The sequence below is a fragment of the Gymnogyps californianus genome, chromosome 12 (assembly GCF_018139145.2).
Source record: "Gymnogyps californianus isolate 813 chromosome 12, ASM1813914v2, whole genome shotgun sequence".
NCBI classification, from domain to species: domain Eukaryota; kingdom Metazoa; phylum Chordata; class Aves; order Accipitriformes; family Cathartidae; genus Gymnogyps; species Gymnogyps californianus.
Window position 1 is genome coordinate 3318975 of NC_059482.1, and position 24523 is coordinate 3343497.

Below are 24523 nucleotides of genomic sequence, written 5' to 3' on the forward strand. Positions count from 1 at the left end.
GCGGTGGTTGCGGGAGGCGGGGCCAGCGGGGAGTAAAAGCGCGTCGGCGGCGCGGGGCGAGTTTTGAAGCTCCGCAGCGCGGCCGAGGAGCTCGGCGGCTCCGCGCACCCCGCGCCCCCCGCGCACCCCTCGCCAGGAGCCGGCGGGGCCCCGCGGGCTCCGGAAGATTTCGGGCGGTTGTTGTGACAAGAACTGGGTTTCCGCAAGGCTGATTTTTCTTCCTTTTTTTTTTTTCCTTTTCCCCTTTTTTTATTATTGTCGTCTTTTTTCTTTTTTTTTCTTTTTTTTTTTTAAATAATTCCCTTTTCCTGCGAGAACAGGCCAACCCCTCTCCCCCCCACCCCCCAGCTCCCCGCCTCCCGCTCCGCAGCAGCGCCCGCCGCCGCCGCGGGCCATAGGTGTGTATACAAGAATCACAGTCATAAAGAGGGAGGGAGAGGCCGCCAGAGACCACCCTGTCCCCGGCGACCCGAAGGATGCTGCTGCGGTGCCGCTGCTAGAGGACACGCTGGGATTTAGCTCGTCTCTGAGACTCTCTCTCTCTCCCTCTCTCCCTTCTTCCTTCTCCGCAGAGGGGTCCCGGACGGGGGGTGAGGCCCTTCCACCCTCTTCCTCCTCCTCCTCCTCCTCCTCCTCTTCCTCTCCTCCCCGGCCGCGGGAAGCCCCTCTCCATGATGCAGGCTCGCTACTCCGTCTCGGACCCCAACGCTTTGGGAGTGGTGCCGTATTTAAGCGAGCAGAACTACTACCGGACGGCGGGGACGTACGGCGGCATGGGCAACCCCATGAGCGTCTACTCGGGCCACGCCGAGCAGTACGCGGCGGGCATGGGGCGCTCCTACGGACCCTACCACCCCCACCAACCCGCCGCCCCCAAGGATCTGGTGAAGCCACCTTACAGCTACATCGCCCTCATCACCATGGCCATCCAGAACGCCCCCGACAAGAAGATCACGCTCAATGGGATTTACCAGTTCATCATGGACCGCTTCCCTTTCTACCGAGAGAATAAGCAGGGCTGGCAGAACAGCATCCGTCACAACCTCTCCCTCAACGAGTGCTTCGTCAAGGTGCCCCGCGACGACAAGAAGCCGGGCAAGGGCAGCTACTGGACCCTGGACCCCGACTCCTACAACATGTTCGAGAACGGCAGCTTCCTACGCCGCCGGAGACGCTTCAAGAAGAAGGATGTCTCCAAGGAGAAGGAGGAGGCCCGGGAACGGCTGCTGAAGGAGCAGCCCAAGCCCCACGGGCTGCCCGGCGCCGACCTCCCCAAGGAAGCCTCCTCCTCCTCTTCCTCTTCCTCCGCCTCGGCGCCGGCCTCCGAGAAGAAGGTGGTGATCAAGAGCGAGACGGCGTCTCCCGAGCTGCCGGTGATCACCAAGGTGGAGACGCTGAGCCCGGCCAGCGGCGGGGCTCTGCGGGACAGCCCCCGCAGCGCCGCCTCGCCCCCCGCCGCCGCCTCCCCCGAGGCCCCGCTGCCCGAGCATCACCCCGCCGGCAACGGGCTACCGGGCTTCAGCGTGGAGAGCATCATGACCCTGCGGACTTCCCCCGCGGGGGATCTCAGCCCGGTGAGTGCCGCCTCGGGCAGGACGGGCGCCGGTATGCCGCTGGGCTACCCACCGGGGCAACCGTCGGGCTACAGCGCGGCGTGCAGCCAGGCCCTGGACACTAGTGGGAGCTACCACTGCAGCATGCGGGCTATGAGCCTCTACAGCGGCGAGAGGCCGGGCCACATGTGCGTGCCCCCCGCACCGCTGGAGGAGGGTCTGGCCGAGCATCCCACCGGGGCCCCGTCGCCCCTCGGCACCCTGAGCCTGTCGTCGGGGCAGGAGGGTGCGCTGGGGGCCGGGCATCCCCACGGCGGAGGCGGCGGCGGCGGGGCGGCGGGGGGGCAACCCACCGCCTCCTGGTACCTCAACCACGGGGCTGAGCTGAGCCACCTGCCCGGGCACACTTTTGGCTCTCAACAGCAGACTTTTCCCAACGTCCGGGAAATGTTCACCTCGCACCGGCTCGGGATGGAGAGCGCCTCGCTCAGCGACCACCAGGTGAGCAGCAACTCCGCCTGTCAGATCCCCTACAGATCCGCGCCCTCCCTATACCGCCACGCCGCCCCCTACTCCTACGACTGCACTAAGTACTGAGTAGCCGCGACCCCCCCCCCCCCCCCGCCTAGGGCCACCCGCCAAAAAAAAAAAAAAATTAAAAAAAAAATTATTAATAATAATTATTAAAAAAAAAAGATCAGGAGAAATAAAACCACACCAAACGCTTCAGACGCAGGAAAAAAAAAAAAATCTGACAGCTTCCCCGTGGACCTGGGGGCCACAGAGTTTGTAGATCCCAAGCCCCGTTTCAGGCCTCCTTAGATTCCAGGCAAGTAAATTCTACTTGAAAAGGGGGATCTCTCCTAAAAAAAAAAAAAAAAAAAAATTAAAAAAAAAAAAGGAATAATTCTATATATATATGTTTATCTAAAAGTGGCAAATTTTATATGCTAAAGTATAGGGGGTCTCAGAAAAATAAGTTATGGACCAATATCACAACGACCATTTATACGTTTTAAAAGAAAAAAAAAAGTATATAAATATATATATATAAATATATGTCCTGGGTATTTTTTAAGTTCTCTGTTGTGCTGTAAAAAATGTGTGGATTTCTAATCAGGCTGATTTTCAGAGCCATTAATATAATATTTAAAGTTGAGTTCACTGGATTATTTTTGTCTCGCCCAACGATTCCTAACTTCCAAATTAATGACAAGTGATTTCTTCTTCTTCTGTGTACAATTATGCAATAGAGTTTCTTTCGATTTAGAGCTGTTCTTTTCGCAAGACGAGGAAATAATTTATTTTTTGCTGGTGGATTTTTTTTTTGAAAGAAAAAAAAGACGAAGTATCTGATACTTTTTTTATTATTATTTACGACGTGTGATGTTTTGTATAATAGATTTCACCTTGACCATTCCTAAGGACTATTTGCTTTAACCTGCTTCAAAGTTCGTTTGTCTTATGTGGTCCTAATTGTTGTACTTACGTTAAAATAAATCCATGCTGTTTTTTTCTGCTCCAAGTCTGGCGCTTGTCTGTGTATATACGTGTTTTTTGCAGTTTTTTCTCGCTTCACTTTTTCCTCATGCGGAAAACCGGTTGTTTTTAAAACAAAGTCGTTTTCCTGGAGCCTAAAGGTTTCTTATTATGATTATTTCTTTGATAAAAGGTTTAGTTCACGTGGAGAGCTGGAAATTGCACAACGGCGAGGGGAAACGAATAAGGCACTGCGGGGGTGGCCGGGTCTGAGCACTGGCTCTCTCCCTCAATCCCGAATCCTTGGCCAGCTTGAAATTTAGGGAAATTTCCCAGGCCTCCGATGGGGAGAACGGGGGGGGGGGGGGGAAAAACCAGAAGCCGCAGGGAGGAGGATTTCTGCTTCCCTTGCCCCGTCCCTGCAAGCGCAGGCCTTGCGCGGTGCTTCGCGTCTCTCAGCGCCCAGAGCCGGCTCTTTCCACGACAGAGAACAAACAAAATTCCGCCCCCCCCCCCTTTTTTTTTTTTAATTAAAGGAAGCCCGAAAGGTTACGAGTGGGTGCGGGTGATAAGAGCGATCGGTTAAACCCGGACCCACTGCGGAGCCTAAAAACAAGGCAGAAAGTTCACTTCAGAATCATTTTACAGTTTTTAAATCCTCTCCCGTGTGAAGATTTGGCTGATTTTAACCTTCTCTTTATCTATTTAAGCTCCTCTTCACAATGCCGCGCACTGACAGATGTGGTGCCTTTTCCCCAAACCAACCCTTAACCTGTTAAAGCAGCTTTAAACCAAGCCCAGAAGTGCGGGCGAATATCAAATGCTAAAGGCATAGAAATGCCGGCAAAGCCTGAAGCAGACTTTAGGAAGGCTCTTTGCGACTTTTCAAGCCCAGCTCGCTGGAGCCCGGCTCCTTTCCCAGCTGCCCGGACGCTGCAGAGCCTCAGCCTTCCAACATTTCCCGGGGACATTTCCCGGCCGTGCCCCCCTTCCACCTCCCGCAGCCCCCCAGGATCCCTTCGTAGCCCTGGCTGGGTTAGGGAGCGCTTATACCCGTGGTAGGCTGTTAAAATCGATGATATAAATTGGTTTTGATCGGGTAAATTTTGCATGCGCTAGAAAGCTGGCAAAAAGCACTGAAACTCCTGATTTAAATGAGAAAAAATGTCCGAGCCTCACTTGATCTGTGTTTTAAGGAACATTCTTGTAAAACTCTTGCCATTTTTCCTGGCTCTCAGAGGGTGGTTTTTCTTTTTTTTCTTTTTTCTTTTTTTTTTTCCTAATGCGACAAAATCCAACGTGCTATTTGAAAGAGAGAAAATAAATAGGGTAAAAAAATTAATAGGGTAAAAGGGTAAAAAAACGTAAACAGAGTAAAAAGGTAAAAAGAAAATAAATAGCATAAAAGGGTAAAAAAAAAAAAACAAAGTGGGGAAGAATTCTTCCACCGGTCCAGACCCTCTTCCCCGCAGGTTTTCTCCCCGCGTGGAGCCCGGCGGCCGGGGAGCGCCGGGTGGGTGCCTGCCCTCCCTGCCAGAGGTAGCTGAAGTCAGGTGACTGCTGTGGATTTTCCCACACACGTCGAGAAATCCTGGGGCCGCTGGTGCTCCCACATCTTCCCACGCCGGCTAAGGGCGCTGGGCACACGGGGACTCTTCCCCTCGACGGTGGGCAGGGATGCCGAGGGGTGCGATGCTGGGAGCTGGGGTTCTGCAGCCTCCCCCCCCCCCCCCCCCAGCTGCTGCTGGACAGTTCCTGGGAGGGGGGGGCACAGCTTGAGCTGGGCTTGGGGGTCCCCTCTCCCCCCACAACCCCTTGTTGGTGGGTTTTTTCCCACCCCATCCCGGCGGGATGCTCCCCCGTGAGGTCTGCGCTGCTCCTGGCCACTCTCCCCCTCTCCGCGCTGCTGCGCTCCGGCTTTGGAGATGTCAGGATTTCAGGAGCTTGGCAGAAAAAGAAAAGCCCTCTATTAGGTGTTGATATCAGTGCGGGCCCGGGAACTTGCAGGATCAGGCCTTCCCGCCGGCCGGGAACAGCATCCAGGGCAGGGTGGGCATCCAGCCCTCCTCCCAGGGCCAGGGGCTGGGGGCTGAGAGTGTCGTCCCTTTGCTGTGCCCCGTCCTCAGGCGAGGGTCAGCACCCATCTGCCCCTCACCATCGAGCCCCAGTCCCCCCCGCCTTTCCGAGGGGAGCCTTTTTTCGCTGGGCTGATTTCACAGGTGAGGTGAGAGCAAAGTGCAGGGGTGCAGGGATCTCTTCAGGGCTGTATTTAAAAGCTGAGATATGGAGGTCGATAACGCGATAGGCCTCTGTCGCGACAGGTGACTTCAGCCCGGCCGAGGCAGAGAGGGAGGAAGGAAGGAAGGAGGAAGGCCCAGGGTAGCTGCTGCGGACAGCCATGGCCGGATCGGGCCCCACAGGCCCTCGCAGCTGAAGGACCAGCATAAAGCCCCCCCGTAGCAGATCAGGAGGGCCAAGCTCGGCCCCAGCGGGGGCTGGCTGAAGCTGCTGCATGGCCGGTTGCACCGGGCCGGGGCCCAACGCGGTTCTCGGCAGCAGATGAGGATGGTGGATGGGGTTTTTTGTTTTTTGGTTTTTTTTTTCTTGCTGTGCTGCCATTAACCTACGGGTTTGCATACCTGTCCGAAAACCCAGACAGCTCCGGGTTTCGAGAGGGGAAGGGACGGCGGTTTTCCAGCTCGTCCCCGCCGGGAAGGTCCCTGCGCGGGGTGTCCTTGCAGCTCGGCCAAGGGAGCGTTTCCCTGGTGCTGCAGGACCCGGATAAAACGCAGTCCCTTTAGGAAGCCGCCCAGGCCTCGGCACAACCCAGGCAAGGAGCTGTCTGGTCCCCCCCAAGCCATCCCACCTCCCCCAGGGCTCGGCAACGCGCCGTGGGAAGATGCCGGACAGGAGATTTTTGGGGAAGGCCGCTAGCTCTTGTGTCGCTTTGGAGGGGACGTTGCAGAAAGTCCGTACCAGGCGCTGAAAGGCCAGGGGAGAAAGAAATACACCCCCCAACCCCGGATCAATAGCAAGCGACCTCGCAACTGTACAGCGCCGTGCACGGCGAGGGGGCGAGGGGTGGGCAGCTCCCGCCGGGGCCCTCCGGGAGGTTGTGTCTAAGGGAGCCCAGGCCAGGCTGCGGTGGGAGTGGGGAGCACTGATTTACACCCCTGCTCCCCCCCCCCCGGGGCCGGGATGCAGCAAGGAGTGAGGAGCACTGATTTACACCCCTGCTCACCCCGGGGGCTCCGGGTGGGAGCGTTCCTCGCTGCTGCTTTAAAAGGGGCTTGTCAGCAGGAGAGGAGGGGAAACACGTCCAGGAGCGCCTCCATCGCCGGCTCCGCGTTGTTTTTTTTTCCGTTCAAGGGAAAGAGCGACGGTAACAACAACAACAACAACAACAACAACAACAAACCCCCTCTCCGCCGCGCCGCTCGCTTCCCCGACCCCCCCCCCCCGGCCCCTCCGCAGCCGTCGGAGCCGCTCGGCGGGCTGCTCCCGGGCGGATAACGCAGCGAGCTCCAGCGATGCCGCCGGCGGGAGAGGGACAACAGGCAGCGCATGAGCTGGGAAGAAGGAGCAGAGAGAAAAGCCGCATCCCCGCCTCCAAGGATTTCCTACCGCGAAGAGGGGAAAACAAGGAGGAAGGAAGAATTTTACTGGGGGAGGGAGCTCAGGGAGTGAGCGGGAGCCCGTGTGCCTGTCTCCTGCCATACACGCGAGTATTTATTGTTTTAATAATCCGTGCTTGGAGTGTCCCAAGGAGCGGGGGACTCCCCGAGGTGGGGAGAGGAGGGGGTTGGAGGGGAGGGGCGACCCTCGGCCTCGGCAGGCTGCCCTGAGGATGCGTCGGGCGGGTTAGAGCAGCCGGGCTCTGCCCTATCCCTCCCCGGCGAGGATGCTACCAGGGGGAGGGCTGCCCGGGAGAGCTGGTCCCCAGTGTCAAGACGAGGGGAGCCCCCCCCCTCCCCCAAACCCTTTTTCTGCTTCCCCTTGTTTATTTCTTTGGGGGTTTATTGCATTTATGGCACGCCGGATCGGTCCTGCAGCTCCCGGGGGCCGGCGGGTGTGTGCACCGCGGGAGAGGGATGCGGCATTACCGGCAAGGGCGGTATTAGAGGGGTGGGTTTCCCTCCCACGCGTGGGGCCAGCCAGTAAGCGGGGAGACCCCCCACCCCCGCCCGAGAAGCCACCTCCCTCCGCACCCCGGCTCTATTTCCCAGGCTCGCATGGCGGCTTGCAGCCTTTAGGACTCATCTGCGGCTCCACAGCCATCGCGCTGGTTTTCACTCCGGGGGGGGGAACCCCTTCGCCCGATGGTTTGCTGGGGGAACGGCAGGAAGGGAGCAGAGGTGGGCGAGAAACCCCACGGGCGAAGGGGTGCTTGCAGGGAGGTCCGGGGGCGGGGGGGCATCGCCAGGGCCGGGCGGTGCTGGGGGAGACCCCGGAGCCCGGCTTCTACTTTTTCCCCTGCCAGGTAAAAGTCCCACCACGGTCGTGGGAGCTGCACTGATGGGATATTTCTCTCTGAAGGAGGAAGGGATCCCCCTCAGGCCTCCTCTTCCCTCCCCCGGAGAAATGATGCTCCACGGAACAGGGTATCCCCGGGGTCTAACGCAGGTCTGAGCCGCGGGGAGCTGGGGAAACAGCCGACACCTCCAACTGCATCGGAATCCCTCGGGGCCTCGGATTAAAGCTGTTACATCAGTAAATTTTAAAAAAAAAAAATACAAATCCAACAACAGAAAACACAACCCCAAACCTGGACGTTTATACAGAAAAAGAGCATCACGAATTCCTAATGTAAGCACCGGCCAGCTGTGTGCACTTGTAAAGTTGTTATAATCCCCCTCCTTGCTATAAACAGGAAAGTACATAATATAAAGCAACAGGCCCGCATTCACAAATACTGACCCTCCTCCCCGCGCCTGCCAAATTCCCCGTTTATGCAGCTCGCTGCAGCCCCCGGGCGTCTCCCCCGGCGCAGCCCTGCCTGCCCGGGGCTGAGCCCGGGGCTGAGCCCGGGGCTCGCCCTCCGCCCGCTCCCGGGTGGCCCGGCGCGACGCCGGGGGCGGGGGGGGACGGGGACGGGGCCGGGCCCGGCCGCCGCTCCGAGCCGGGTCCCCGCACGGGGAGGTGCAGGCTCCGGCCGGGGAGCCCCGCCACACCTGAGCCCCCCCCCCTTCCTCGGGACTCCAGACAGTCCCTTTTCCGTCCTCCCCGTCGCAGCGCTGCCTTCTCCTCTCATCCATCCTTTTTTCTTCCTTTCTTGCAAGAAAAAATTTTTTTTAAAGTTTTTTTGTTGTTTAATGCCCCAGTTTTCCTGCGGGGATCCTTGCCCGCTCCTCCCCGAGCTCCAGCAGTGTACATCCTGCTCTGCTGTGTGTGCTTACAGCGTCAAAGGGTGGACGTGATATTTCAAACATCAGATCAGTGCGTTTATATATTGGGTGCCCGGAAATTTTTCCAAATAAACACAGCTTGATTCGACTTGGGTGGGCAGACTTATCAACAGACTAATTCTATAAACAAATGAAGGAATAACCCGGAGACCATTGGCTGGTACCAGCAAGACACGTGGAGAGAGCTTGGAGTTTTGTAGCAATGAAATTTTAATTAATGTGGGTGGGCTGAGAACACAAACGACTGTTTATCAGAGACAATTTATTTTCCAGTGCTAAGTCAACATATAATAGCAAACTTACAACAATTATTTAACTTTTTTTTTCCTCCTTTTTTTTTTTTTTTTTTTTTTTTTTAAGAGCTATGAAGCAGGGACAGAGGCAGAGCGAGCTCCTTCAGGCAGGGCTGGGATCTGAGCTCGCACAAATAGCTCCCCGGTGGACTCGTCCCAGGTTCCTGCCCTTCCCTGTCCCTTCGCTCGGCTCCGAGGGGGAAGACCCGGAGCTAAGAGCCCGGCGGCGATGAGCCACATCTACGGCAGCCACCTCTCCCCCATGGGCAGCCCCTCCATGGTGTACCTCCCGGCCGCCCTGGGCTTCGCCCCCAGCGGTACGATCTCCCGGCAGGACCCCCCGCAGAAGCCCCCCTACAGCTACATCGCCCTCATCGCCATGGCCATCAAAGAAGCTCCGGAGCAGAAGGTGACCCTCAGCGGCATCTACCAGTTCATCATGGACCGCTTCCCCTTCTATCACGACAATAAGCAGGGCTGGCAGAACAGCATCCGCCACAACCTCTCCCTCAACGACTGCTTCGTCAAGGTGCCGCGGGAGAAGGGACGGCCCGGCAAGGGCAGCTACTGGACCCTGGACCCCCGGTGCCTGGACATGTTCGAGAACGGCAACTACCGCCGGAGGAAGAGGAAGCCCAAAGCCCCGGGGCCACCGGAGGCGAAGGGCGGCGCGGCCCCCGCGGACGGCGAGCAGCCGGGGCCGGCCGCTCGCCCCGACGAACCCAAGAGGGCCAAAGGGAGCGCGGCGGCGGACTCGGGCGACGAGGGGGTCCCCAGGCCGGGCGGGGGGGAAACGGCCTCCCCCGGGGGTCCTCCCCGCTGCGCCGGCGCCCCGGCCCCCGCCGCCGCCGCCGCCGCCCCGCCGCCCAAGAGCGGCCCGCGGGGCCGCAGCTTCAGCATCGAGAGCATCCTCGCCCAGGGGCTGAGGCAGCCCCCCCCCGGGGCAGCCCCCAAGGCGGCCCGGGAGAGCCCCGTCGGTTGCCTCGGCGGCTCCCTGGTCGCCAGCGGCGGCTTCGGCCCGGCCCTCAATGCCTCCCTCATGCTCGACTCCCAGGTGCACGGGAGGCTTTACCACATCGGCATCCCCTTCCTCTCCTGCTTCCCTCTCCACTTCTCCGAGGCGGTATTTAATTTCCAGTAGTTGCCCCGTAATTATACCCCCCCCCCCCCCCCTCCCCCGGCCTCCCCTCGCCCCGGTCGCTGCTCGGGGGCGCGATGGGAGGGAGAGAGCGGACTCAGACCTCATCAAGCGGGTAAAGACCAAAAAACAAAAAAAAAAAAAGCAAAAAAAAAAAAAAGCGATGTTAAAGGTGACTCAGGATTTCAGGGCATTCTCAAGGCACGTCTTGCTGCGGAGCTCTCTTTAGCGCTTGCCTCCCACCCTCCCTGCCAGATCGACTTTTAAAGGTAAAACGGTTTTCTTTTCCCCGTGGGTGGTGGAGGTACAGAGGCAGGCAGCGGGGGGGGGTCCCACGCTGGCCTCCAGGCCCCGTCGGGTTTGCTCGGCACCTTTAGTCTTTGCATCCTTCAGGTTTCTCAGACCTGGTTTCTGCTGAGCCCTTCGGGTCTCCGCTTTTCTTCTTTTTTATTTTATTTTATTTTTCTCTTTTGAAAACCAAACCCACTCCTTCCATCCCTGGGGGAGGAGGCTGAGTTTTGTTTTGCCATTAATACCCACAGGTGCCTGCACATAATAATTTCTGATATTGCCCTACCGGCCCAGTCCTCCGAGTGGGTAAAAGGCAGGTAACCGGAGTTGAAATAAGGGCAGACCAAACCATCCAGGCTCATTCTGCACAATCCTGCTTGCTTTGACTCAGCACTGTATATAACTCATGGCGTTAACGCAAGCTGGTTTCCTGCCTAGGACTTGTGCTTCTCGAGTATCGCGATAGCGTTTCTGTCTCACTGATGTGGCCAGAGAGAAGGGGACGGATGAGCAAACACGTTGTGAACGTGGAGGTGCGGCCCATTTCCATGTCTTGCTGGGATCAGTCGCTTCTGACCAAAAAAGACTGAAGCAGGATTGCGGAGGCTGGTCTCGGCATTTTGAAGTAGCTGTGTTAACAACCTGGACAACTACCAGGAAAAAAAAAAAAGACATCAGCTACATTTCTAAAGTTTTCTTTTTTCTTAAAGAAGGAAGAATCCAGACACATTACAAGCAATCAGGAATATTTCTTTTTTTTTTTTTTTTGCCATAAATAGAGGCTTTTTGTATATTAGTGGATAAATGCCCTTTTGGAAAAAAGAAATCTATATTCTCAATTTTCTTTATGAATCCAAACCTATATCCAATAAAAGTATTTTGTTCAGGACTGTGGCTGATGTGTTGTAAACACCCCTTGGCTCGTGCGGCCGGAGGGCTGAGGAGCGGGGCCTGCTGCCGGACGCGGCAGCGAGCTCTGGTGCAAATATCCTGGTGATGGCACGATGCACTCCGCTGCCAGGAGGAGCGAAAAGGTGGGAAAGACTAAAAATACGGTCCTGGGAAATTACCCGCTCCTTGCAACTGAGATAATGTTTCCCAAAATGATTCCGTTTCTCCTTCTCTCCCCTTCCTCCATCCCACCCCGTCTCACTTAGCAAAGCCTGTCCTTAAATTAGCACCTGGACTATTGGAAATCTGGGTTTCTCAGGTGAGTTGTGATTCAGCTTTTGCAGAGGAAGGCCAGCATCAAACTGCCCTGACATCTGGACCAGGAGCTCAGGGGAGCTCATTTCAACACGAGGCAAAGAGCTTCCAGGTGGGGAAGCACAGAAAATCCCCACAAGACGGGAGCTGATGTTGAGTTTCCAAAAGAAGGATGCTCATAGGCGGATCCCTGGATAGGCAGAGCTACAGCTTCTCACTGTGAAAAAAGAGAATAAAAAAGGAGATGGGGGCTTTTTATATAGATTTGCAAGATAGACTTTATTTAAATAAAATCCCTTATATGCTTCCTGTTTCTGACAATTCCCGTTTAGATATCTATTGAGTCCATTCTTCAAAGCTACGGCACCGAATTAAAAAAACACCACTTGTAAAAGTGAAGGTGTCACTGCCCAGTCAAAGCCACATGTGTCCCCGTCATAATTTACAAGGCTGGGCAAGCGCTGAGAGGGTTAACGCTCTCTGCGTGAAATCCCGTGTCCCTACAGTGCCACTCCTGTGTGTAATCAGAGACAGGTATCATAGCCAGTTAAATAAGTGGCCACCTTGCGAGGAGGTTTCTGGTCAAGGCTCGGGGCTGACATCACCAGTCTTTTTGGAGTCCGGGTGGTAACGTCGCTCACGGGAAGCTGCAGGAGTGGGGAAAAGATCCAGCTTAGTTCTTGCCCGGCAGAGACCTCAAATCATCTCTCCACCCCCAGGTGCTTGCATGTGCTAGGACGTGGGCACGTGTGTGAAATGGGAGCTTAACGCTGCCTCCACGGACTTGCCAAGCTGGGTCTCCATCAAGCTCTAGAGCTGCTTCCCACAGGTGGGAATCCTGCATCTCTGGTCTCCCTGCAGCCTGGCCCATGGAAGGGTTTTGCCCCCAGGAAATGGTTGTTTATGCTCTCAGTCACAAGGCGGTTTATTCCTAGAAAAACCTTTTTGCTTCTTTAAAACCCCTCCCCTGAAGGAGCTGTGGATGTTCCCATCAGGCACGGGCAGAGGCTGCGCGGGGCACGGAGCAGTGCTGAGCAGCCTCACCATCCCCGGGGGTCTGCTCATGTCCGGGAGGTGCTGGCACGCAGCCGCCGTCAGCGAGGGCGAGCACTTGCTTCTGCACGCATGGAGCGTGAGGACAGCCCCACGCAAAGAAAAATCCACTAAATCCCCCCCAAAGCAGTTTTGACCTGTGTCTTCAGGCTCCTCTCCTTCCTTTTCTCCTAACGTGGCACCCCAGCTGTGACCCTTCAATTTTGGCACCTCTCAGCTCCTATTCCAGCTCCCGCAATACTTTTTTGGACCTGCAAACAGGGCTTTTATTCCTTTCCTGCTTGTACAGATGTACCCCCTCCACCTTTCTGTATGAGGGCAGTTTTTAGTGGCAGGTCCTGGTCAAAAAAAAAAATCATCTGAAGGACTAAGTCTCACGTTAGGTTTGCAGTTTGATATGTACCTGATGTATATTTTTATCACAGGCACGTTTTTGGAGATTCAACTCTTTCTATGCAATGGGAATTTATTTTTTTCTGAAGCTTTGGTCGTGGTGATGTTTGATTTTGTTTCTGTTTTGTTGTAGTGGAGTGGGACCAAGTACAGCTGCAGTATTTAAAAGCCACACTGGGCTCGATTTTGGTTTCACTTGAGAGAGTAAAATTAGTAAACTTAACATGCTCTGCACAAAAGTGACACTAACTCGAAGGAACTCAGAACACAGTGAATAGTTATGAGTGGCAATTTGGAATTAATTGGGATCAGGCCATCGACGTAACTTGCAGGGGATGAATACCGAGAAAAAGAGTCTTATTGCCAACACGCAGAATGACTAACTGCACACGGCTTTTGCACGTCATCTGTTTATATAGAGAGGAGAAGAAGTAATGGTACAATAAAAACAACAGTGCTTCAGTGCAGAGAAATAAGCGTACATGTCAATACACCAGTACCTGCCGTATGGATGTAACTGAGCGTCCTTTAATCCTCTATACACCACGTGAACTTTGGTGCTGTGCGGTACCGAACAGACGACGTGTCGTACAAATATAAAGGACTTGACAAGCTGCACAGAGTTGATGTCAATGGTTTCACACCTGTTTCGCAACCCAAAAAAGCAGCTGCCAAACACAAAACTGCCACCCAGTATTTAACTCATCCCTGGAATCTTCCCCCTCCCGGCTTTCCCAGCCTCTTGGGGTTGGCTATAAACACAAGTCTGAAATACTGTGAAGAAATGTAGAAAATAGCCTACGATGCAGTATAAACAGCATACTTCTTGTGTGGGCAATATATATGCCTTTCCGTTCCACTGGAGAAGAATGACCTCTCCCAACCGAGCAAGGTTTCACGTCTCCGAGGTCTGCAGCCAATTTTAACTCGTAGGAGCAGAGAAGAGCGCACAGTGGAAGAGGCTCACAGCGGAGTCGTTCAGTTCATGGAGCGGCTTCTCGCCAAACACAGGTTTCCTATGAAGGGAACTGAAAATGTGGCATATTAAAATAATTCAGGAATTAAATTTCTCATAAATGAGGCTTCCAGTCTTTAAATACACTCAGTGTGTGTTCTCTTAAAGTCGGTCCCATAGCATATATAAAAAATAATCGAGTATTTACACGTGAGCGGAAGCCACTTTCAGGACTCATCATTCGAAGTGCATGGCTGTCGTAACTCTAAGGTGCAAGGTGACATAACTCTAAGGGACTTTGTAACCGCTTCTACTTTCCCCCCACCCCCTTTTAATAGTTAATTCTCTTTCCATCCTTTACCAAGGAAGACACATAATGGAGAGAGCATCCCTTTTCACACCAGTAACCCACTGGCCTCTTGCTAATTGCTCCTAAGCCTGTTGTGAAGAGCAGCCAATTCCCAAAACGAGAGGGAGAGAAGGATCTTCTTCGTTGCTTGATTCATAGCCCCGCGCACCCAGAAAACAGATCTCTTGGGAGACAGCATTTTGGATATTAAACAGATCACAGTATTTGATTTTAAGTGAATGACCAAGAAGACAAGATCACAGAATTAGAGAAGTTACAGATGGAAAAGCTCTATGAGGTTATGCAATCCATCAGTCTGGACATTGCATAATTGCTCCCCGCAGTATATTTTTAGTGCTTTATCCAGACAAATCATTAAGTGCTTTAAAATGGGCCAGATTCCTCAAACGCAATGCGTGCTAAGTCACAGCTGATTTCACCGAGGCTCGTAGCTTGCAGTGTCTAATAAGACACCAGAAGAAAGTTTTGTGTGGTCAAGGGGAACAGAATGGACTCTTCCAGAAATAAATGCGGGTCTGATTCGGTATTCCTCATAGGGATCTTTCCTAAATTGGCTGAATTAGATCTCTTAAATCTCATTTTCGGATTATACTGAATAATACATTATTACTTATTCAGATGTTCACTTAGTCCAAAGTAAAACATTGTTAATGTTCATGTGAACGCAATTTGTTTTAAGCCAGCTTCAAAGCCGGTTCAGTAAAGCGTAAAGAATGTTTATTTAAAACACAGTTGCTAAATTTAGTATGAGCTTGGTTAGCCTAAATCTTAGCGACATTTTTAGAGAGCACATTGCGAATCAGGAATGCATGGAGAAATAAATAAACTTTCCCACATTTTTGGAAATTGAGTAAGAATTTGCAAGTTATTTCTTGCACGGGCAATTTCTGTGGATTGGAAAGCATTATGAATAATGCAAATTTCCCCCTAAACAGACAGTTGAAAACACAATGTTAATAATTTTCATTGCAATTTCATTTCAAATAATGCTCCCTCAAGGAGGAAACAATAGCTGTCAGCTATTGTGACAGAAATTAGGCAGAGCATCAACATGTTTCAGTACTTACTCAAGCTCTTTGCAAAGCACCAAAAAGCGCAACGGAGCTGTGGTTGGCTACAAGCCACATCCAAACCCCTGCAAAGGAAAGCTTACGTTTGAATTAAGTCCTGTGCCTCTTCCTAGTAATTAGGATACTGGATTTTACACCCACCTCTTGCACATTGGTTGCCGAAGTCCTCTGGCCGGATCCTCAGCGGGGTTAAATGCCGGCCTGCCTGCGGGTTGAGCATGTAGACAGAAGGCAGATGATTTTAAGTTTTTCCTTTTCACCTCCCTGAGTTTACCCAGGTAAAAGAGGCACATCTGGGCCGCCTTTACGTTAAGCGACATTGCCTTAGAGAAACAAGCAAACCCCTGATGGGAAGACTTGCAATGGTAAGCGGTTCAATTCTTTTTTATTGGGTCAGTATCAGAGGGCTGGGGCCTGGAGATTATGCTCAGCTTTCATCATCTCCCTCCGTCCTTTCCATCCTTTGGGTGGTGTGAGTGTAAGACCTGTTTCTGCTCCTGAGGTGGGAGGGTTACATCCGTACCGCTCATGGGGCTACAAGACAAAAGGGCTTTGGCCGAGTGTCCCCCAGTGTCACCAAAGATACCCGTGGGTTTTGGTGGGATTGGGATCAGCTCCTCACCAAGCAGACAGGCGAAATAAGGGGTCATGGCAGAAAACACTGAGGGTCTTTTTTTTTTTTTCTCCGAAGACGGGGCTCCACCGCTGCCGCTGTTTTTAGGCAGCTTCAAGCATCTACGTCCTGACCTGAAGCGCTGTGACTCAGCTTTACACGCAAGCGCCAAGTCCCACCTGTAGACCCATCCTCCCCAGCCACCTCGGATCTCCCTCGGCTCTTCAGATGAAGGTTTGCAAATACACTGGCCCAACACACTAATTCCTGAATCTGCAGTGAGGCGGACTCCTTAATTCTTCACTACCTATCTTCAATTGCTTACTAAGTCGCTGTTTTCATTAGAAAAGCAATATGTAATAATAGTTGTTAAAATAATTGTATTTCTGTTTTTACATCTGTAAAGATTAAGTTAAACAGTATGAAGCCCATTAAACTATTTCATGTCATGCTGCCATAAATTTCCTCCATTCCCATTGCTACTATTATTCCAGAGTAAACTCTGAGATCAAGCTGCTGCCACAGAGAGTTATTTATAGGAGCTCATTCATCAATAAAAACTTCAAAAGAAATCTGTTACTCTTCTATTGGGAAGCCAAAGAAAACTAACATAAAGACAACCCTGTTAAGAAACAAAGCTAAGGAGACCACAAGACATTTAGTTAAGGAAAATCCTGATTTCTAACAAATACCAAGCAAGAAGGGGAGGAGGGAAAAAAAAAAAAAGATTGTTGGCAACATGAATCCTTTTAAGTTATTTCATTCTCATTGGATGGTTAAAATAAACTGTTAAACAGTTGTATTTGTACTGGCTCAGCCCCCTCATTAGCCTTCATGTGATAGATTTGTGATCTCACAGTGCATAAGGAGCTCTTCATCTCTTGCAAAAGCTGGCGTTGTCTTTCCACTTGTCTCAGCTGCTCGTACACCCATCCATCAGCACAGCAGAAACCTAATGAGCGAGATGCTGAGTAGGCAACTGATAGCATCCACCTCTCTAAAGGCAGATATATAGGATAGCAAAAGGTTATATTTCATCATCCTTATTCTCTCTTATTTCTTATTATACCTTCCTCTGCACACTTGAGCAGTGCAGCATTGGCTTTGATGGTCTTGATAGTTAGTCCTGCAGAAACTTAAATATATGAGGGGTTTAGTGCTGTGTTTTCCTGTACCAGCACCCGCTGCCTGTACCAGCACTGGTCCTCACAGAACAGATCAGGTCTCTTTTCTAGCAGGGCTGTTTGGAGCCACATCAGATCTCAACACATTTCATTTATATCATAGCAATTAACCCTAATCTGAAAAACATTTTCTCTCCGTTTTGTCCCTGTCTCACTAAGAGCTCCACATGAGTGAGATCTTCTTGGAGGTCTTTGCAGGAACAGGGACTCAGTGATCAGCCATCTCGTGGTAACAGCATCCTCAAACAGTGGTGTTTTTGAGCTCAGTGGACAGACTCACTTGTTTCCATCACAAGGATCTGAGTCTTGAAGGCAATGTGGACCTCAAGCTCCCGGTATGCTTTGCATAAAAATATCATGATCACATGCCCAAACATCAAAGCGCAGAGGTGAGGGTACTATTTCCCAGAGATCTCTTTACATGTCTGCCATTACTCAGGCAAACATGGGCAGGGCATTTTGCATGGGATTCATCTCAGTCAACACTAGTCACCTGACAACTCAATACCTAGTCTAAGCTGGCCATCAAAATTATCTCCAGAATCTGCCCGGACACAAAGCACCTTCAGAGAGCTGGACTTCCAACCACCTGAGGTGCAAGCTTTAGGGTGGGTGAAATCACCCTTTGATTATATATGGAGGAGCTGGATAAGGTCTGTGCTTTAGAGAATCAAGGGAGGTGAAATCCACGTGCAGCAGATTGCATCTTCCAGACTAGCTGTCAACTTGCTTGGCAAATGCAACATTTGCCTAAACAGCATCGTCTCTAAACTCACCCAAAAGGCTCCTTTTATTTTCCTTACAAGCTGTTCTTGGTTGGGTTGTGCTGCAGTAGAGGTAAGACATCACTGGTTTCCTTCCACCGAGGATTTAGAACAGGGACCCCCAAATCGACCACTAGTGATGTGACTTAAAAGTAGCCCAGTAGCTGCTTCCCCAAACAGAGGTACTGGATAGTTTGCAAAGACTCATCAAATTATGGGCCAAATCAATCTCTTTCCCCATGAGATCTGAAAGCATTACCCTCACTTTTGCCCATCTTTGCTTTGCTACAAATTGAGGCTCATGTATCCAGTTTTGCACCGATATAATTACAGTCGTTCAAAAAGGTGTGAGCCCCAAGTCAGTACTGTTGACTCAATTATGCCAAAGTTTTTATACATTGCTATAGCTTGTATTTGGAATTGATCTAAACACTATGGACACAATGATTATTAATAAACATGAAATGCCTCTGTATACAAACCAGATTTATTCCAATTTAACTCTACCTACTGTTAAATATAATTGCTTTGTTATGGAAAGGGCAAAGAGAAGCCCTTAATTGTTGCGTCTGGTTTCAGATTAGACGCTACATAAATTCTAAGTAACAATAACAGCAATTGTGACCCACTTCTTATGGAGTATTTTTCATTGATTTCTCCTGAAGTGCTTTGCAGGGAAGGTCAGTAGAAAGCCCCCTTGTAAACATGGGGAAATCTCCTGATTATTTGCTTTGGATGGCTATAGAGGAAATTGCATATGCTCACATGGAAAAAAATCCTCTATTGTTATCCTCTTTCCTAAAAGGGGGGGGCGGGGAAAGCCTGGTGACTCTGATCGTACTCTAAATTATCCTAAAGTAAATTCCTGGCAAACCAAATCAAGGCAGATGACTCTGGACTTAATGAGAGTAAATAGTAACAGACTAAATTAAAGCTTAAAACAGGGCACCTAGCTGCTCTGCACTCCTTTGCAGCACGATGGGTCTCTTGAAACCTTTGATTGACCAGTTTTATTTTCTTAGCTTATTTCAGAGCTATTTTACTCATGGCTTGAGCATCAATAGGAAACAACAGGTCAGCTGTTAGCAAAACAAAGTGGAAAAGAAACGTAGCCGTAGTTTATATAAAATTAAGAAAATAATTGTGTTTAGAGTGTGAAATGCAATCACGCAGCAAAGCATGCAAAAATACCTTTGTCTGATAAGGCTTGTGGCTGAACAGAGACAGCCCAAGACCAGACTGAGACGTGATTCAGCCCTCTGAAGTCTCATGAACTCATTCTTTTTGATTCTATATAGGATTTCTGTTGCTGGGGAAAAAAACCCCAAACTAAATCCCCTGACAGAGGGAAAAACATGCATTTTAATTAGAGATGTCTCTTAGCGAATTCAGAGATCAGGTATTTGCAGGGTGCGTGCAAACTGCAGAATCCCAGCTTTGGTGCAGAGCAAGCAACTGTCCAGTTAAACACATTGACAGGAAAGGACCGGGAGCTGGTCTTGGAGGTGCTCTCCTGCCACTCCAGACGTGGGGCTGGGCTCCTGGACGTAGAAGCTCCTGCTGGTCTGACTTCCTTGGGGCCAAGGGCCAAGAGGAGCAAGAGGGAGTGTTTGGAGGGGGACTCTGTCTCTCCCTGTCTCAGGGCTCAGGCAAGCTTCACTGAGCGCTTAATTTGCAAGACGCAGGCTTTGCCTGGGCAGGCATCTAACCGGGCTTTGTTGGATTGGTCGCTCAACCTTGCTCTATCAAATGCTTTTGTCAAGTCTTTAATCAAGACAGGACTAGTCATCCTCCACCCTGGTGACTCAGCAAATGTTGAAGACCTGTTGGCCTTTCCTTGAATTTCTGAAGGTGTAGGCATGTTGTGAGAAAAGTTCCTGGAGAAGCTGGAGGATGGGAGACTTTCCTTCCCATTCCTGCTCCTTAGCAGGACTACCTGGTGTAGGGCATTTGTCCAGGGTTTCCAAGAACTCAGCAGCCTGGACAAGTGATCGCTACCCACAGGTACTTGCAAACCAGTCATGCCACAGTGGGTCCGAGCCTCTTGGTACGTCAGACTGATGTGACCGGTGCACGTGTTGTCTGAGATGTGACTTCTGGTTCCCTTTGACTCTGCTTTGCTTCCATCCCAAAGTGGCCCGTTTAGCCTCCACCTTTTGTACCCAATATATACAGATGCACTGGTGCACGGGGACAACGCGTGTGAGCTACCCAACCACGCCCCACTCCAGAAAGACAAAATAAATTATTTTCTCTCTACTCAGGTGGCTTTAAGGAATCAGTTCTGCACCAAAACTTGCTTGTCTGTCCAACCGTAATGAGGAATAAGTGACCCCGTGGCCTTTTCCAGTCACTCATTAAGATCTCTTCATGCTAGGACATTAGCATCAAGTCTCCAAATGAGATATGCTGCCTCTGCTCTTACCCTTGTATATTCTTGCTGCTTGCTTTCAAAGTGATCATCTTTTCTTCCCTTAATAAAATAAATCAATAGGGGAAAAAAATCTTTCAAATGTCTAGGAAATGAAGTTTCTCCTTGAGAGCGTTAAGCTACAGAGGAAACACGACGCACATGACAAATATTGAAAGGGAGCTAAAGCTAAAAGGCAACTCCTTGAAGACTTTGGATCATTAAGAAAGTACACGAATGGGTTGAAATTCTTGAAAGAAAACCTATCCCAGACTTACTTGGTTGGATCAGTGCCAGGGCTGTGCGTTTGCCTCCCAAACTCTACCACAGTAATGATGTCTAAGGGAAAATCCGTCTCCTCTTATTTCCTAAGTTTGGGAAGGATCTGTGAGCCGATGAACTGGGGGCTCCTGTGTGTTCGTTTGTGTGTGTGCGTAGTGCTTGGAGCAGCATTCGTGAGCCCATAAATCCTGGCTCACTTTGCCCCAGTGAGGGTAAGACCAGCCACTCTGTTTTGGCCCAAAGGGCGACCACCGGAGAGCCCGGCTGGGCTGCACAGACCTTTCCCAGGCTCAGCTTCTCACTGGATTGCATTGCATCGATTGAAAAGTGCTCGGATACAAAACCGAGGTCACGGCTGCCCAGAGTCCTGTGCAGATCTCTGCAGTCCCGAGTATGTGACACAGAGATGTGGATGTGGTGTTTTATACAGCGAGGATCGTATCTTCAGATGGTACCCCCTGCTCTTAAGAGAGCGGCTTCCCCTGACATCGAAGGTGAAGTCACCCCACCTTCTGTCATGGGCAGCTACACGCTAGCCCCATCCTTAGCTAACGGGAGAATCGTTTGGGTCCTGTAAGCGGTGCATCTCTCCTGGGTGGCCTGAGAAGAGCCTGGCTGCTCTCCATCAGCTCTCTCTGGCTTAGGCATGATGGCAGGCGTAGGAGTTGAGCCCCAAGTGGATGTCCGATCCAGAGGGTGACCTTATGGACCATGGAAACTTCACAAGTAAAATATTTGAGACCACACGTCTTCCTGTGTCTCTGCACGGCTCTCACACAAAGGGTCCTGTGTCCCGGGCTGCACACAACACCCCAACAACAATTAGGTGACTCAGCTCCCCCAGCACGGAGGTACGCACCCGACCGAGCGGACCACACTCGGCTCTGCAAGGAGAGGGCGAGAGGAGGTTATTCGGGGCAGCGGGTTTGAGGGTGGTTTGGTGTGGGCACTCTGTGGAGAGGTCCATGCATCTCGCGGCGGAGGGAGGGAGGTGGAGGGCGGCAGAGCTGAGCTTTCCCAGGGCAGTTGCAGCGATTGCAAGTCATCGCGCAAGATCGGGCTGTGTCTGTCCTGGCATTCACGCTTTAAAACTCATTTCCAGCTAGTTTACTAGAAATAGCTTGTAGAGCCCTAGATGTGAAATATCCCGGGCTGGCGAGCTAATGTCTTGTGCTAGCTGCTCTGCAAGCTCTGAATTTCGCAGCTGCGGTGAGGCAGTATTTAAAATCTCAGAGACAGAAATGGCCCTCTGTAAAGCAGAAATTATAAGTTTTGGCCCCGTCTCTAACCTTTGGAGAGTTGCCCAGCTTCTGACAGTCTGTGATGATGTCTCTGTGGAGGAAATCCTACGCTGAAGAAAAGCATGCTGCTTTCTCCCAAAGTTATATTCTTTCTTTCATTCGGCCACCATAAAGGACACTTTGTCATCTTGACAGATCCTAAATATTCCCTCCTAATTTTACTAGAGGCAGATATGGGGACAAAAATTAAGGATTATTCAGGAGTCTTATTTATGGCTAAGGATATAAGGGATTTGAATGGAAATAACAATTAAACTCGAGAAAAAAATTCACACTACAGGTCACTGCAATCCCAACTTTTCCCCTTATGAACTCAAGCCGAGGAGGTTTTCTTCCCCTTTGTGATTTAAGCTTTGCTAAACTTCTCTGAAAATAGTTCATATATCGTAGAGAAGAATTTCCATGGGGAACATAAATACATCCGTGGAAAGAAGGGAAAATTTTTCCTTGTCTCTGGGAATGGATGAGAAAGAAAGACAGTTGACGCCAAATATTAATGATGAGTGGAGGAATCCATCCAAACAAGCGATCTACTGAGAATACTAAAACTATCCTAAAGTCACAGACATATAAAAATCTAGTACGGAACAATGACTTTTCCACTAATACAGGCTTAGATTCAAGAAAATATTTAAGCACATGCTTAAGTTGGTCCCTGTTCAGAACAGCCCTTAAGTGAATTGTTGAAGCTAACTTCAGCTTTATGGATGTGTTTTTCAGCTCTGTGGATACCAGCTGGCGTTAAACATGTCTACAGTTAAGTACATGCTTAAGAACTGTCTGGAGGGGAGATGTTTTTTTCTAGTGGGACCATGTAACACAGTTTTCAATTTCTTTGCTTGAGGAAGAGTTTGTATTAAATCTGTAGTTCAGGGGATAGTGTTGAGGACACTCGGAGCTTACAGCTTTTGGTCGGTAGAGAAGGAAGCCAGATCAATCTAAAGGAAATACAAACCACATCGTTCAAGTATCAGGTGACTCATACACTGAGATATATACATAGATCCATTGCATACGTGGATATATATGGACACATACACACCTGCACATGTGCTGTGCTGCACGGGCTTCTCACACCCAGAAGGTGACAGCCAGGGGTAATGACAGAGGGACATTAATAGCTGGTCTTTTCTGGTAAACACCTCTGCAAAACAGTGCCTCGGACTTGCGATGCCTTCGCAGACAGGAGCGACTGGAGCCTCCCAAGCAACTGAGTGGGGCAGGGAAACATTCCTGCCTTCCTTTGCTGGATGGGAAAGCAGAGACACAGTTGTGTCAGCTGTGCATGGGCATGTTCAGGCAGACCTGAGCCTTTGTCCTGCTGCCTGCGCGTAGCCACAGCTGGCGTGGTAGATGCCACGTACACTCTGCACCGAGCCCTACCAGTGGGCAGCTGCTTGGTTGTCCTGCCATCAATGCAATGTCGTTGCTATAGGCATTTAATCCCTTCCCTTTGCAGCCACTTGCCAAGGTCTTGCGTTGACATTTCCCACCTCAGAAAGCCACGACCCGCTCCTGAGCACCTTCTGCCAAGTTTCACGCGTGACCTCGCGTGCTTGTGTACCTTTGCCTCCATCCTCACGATGGGGAGGAAGCGGTCGGCTGGCGCAGGTGGTGTTCATACAAGACAGCTTTAGACGTTAGCACTTCACTGCCTAATATTGCATGAGATCACGTCGATGCTAAGCTGGGCCTAGGTGTCAGCCACGAGGACATCACTTTTGCATGCTGTAACGCGGTACAAGGATTACAAAGCAAAACACACAAGCCTTCCTCAAGCAATTGGATTTGACGTAGCTGGATGAACAGTTTAATGGGGTTATTAACACATCTCCACACTGACATCAAGAGCATTAAATGCTGAGTAAATAGATTGGGGCAAACGGCTCTGCCAACATGCTGGAGGCGGGTGGGAACGCCTCTCCTGAGTCCCTCTGCAAGCCCTGTGGCTTGCAGCTGGGGCATCCCTTGGCTCCAAGAGGGAGATGCTGGGAAGGCAGGAGGCAAAACCACAGTTCTTTTCAGGCTGTGTCAGGGTTAAGAAGACGACAGGTAGGGTAGGGTCCACCCCAGCCTCGCCTGGCCTTACTTCTTCTGCTGGGAGCTGTATTTAGGTATCCTAAAATAGTATAGAGATCATGTTCCTACCATAATCTTCTTTGGTTTCATCCCCAGGAGGTTTGATTGGCTTCATAATTATCACCAATACTGGCTGCTTCTACATCCATTGGGGTTATCATCTCTGCTGGGATTTCTCCTCCTTCTCTGCTCATGGTAGAAGCAACGGGCTGCCTGTCTGGACAGGGGTTTTGGGCTACTTTCTGTCCACGTGCACGGCACTGTCCTGAGGCAGCAGTGTCTCCACCGCCTTTGCTGTGAGCCAGCGTCAGCATTTGGGTGAAGCGATGTGGCTGTCACTCTGCAAACCTGTGCCTCATGTCCCGAGGGAGCAAGAGGATTAGCAAGGCACTTCAAAGCGTTGTGTAATTGCACTTTCACTCAACTCGCACGGCTTTGTTTTCTTAATTTTTAAAAGAAATGTCAGGCGAGCCTCCAGGGACAGGCGAAAGGATCCCTCTCTTGGTGACAGGGGGTAAAACAGAGTCCACACATCGTTGTCCTCAGAATGGACTGGCTGGATCTGGGCTCATCTAGTGCCTGCGAAAGCAAGGGCAAATAAATGAACTTTGGATTCAGTCCTTTTGGTCTTTTGAACTTGCAGCAGTCAGCTCTCACTGCTGCTCTGCACTTGTGTGCTGGAGC

At 51.1% G+C, this 24523-nt stretch overlaps 2 protein-coding genes across 2 annotated transcripts; both read left to right on the forward strand.

The window, feature by feature from the left end:
* Nucleotides 1-437: 437 nt before the first annotated feature.
* Nucleotides 438-2150, forward strand: FOXC2 (forkhead box C2). Its single transcript, XM_050904041.1, has one exon. The coding sequence runs from the start codon at nucleotides 672-674 to the stop codon at nucleotides 2148-2150; it is 1479 nt and encodes a 492-aa protein (XP_050759998.1). The 5' UTR covers nucleotides 438-671.
* A 6809-nt stretch (nucleotides 2151-8959) lies between these two features.
* On the forward strand, nucleotides 8960-9871 carry FOXL1 (forkhead box L1). Its single transcript, XM_050904042.1, has one exon. It carries the CDS (start codon nucleotides 8960-8962, stop codon nucleotides 9869-9871), a length of 912 nt encoding a protein of 303 aa, XP_050759999.1.
* Nucleotides 9872-24523: the final 14652 nt, after the last annotated feature.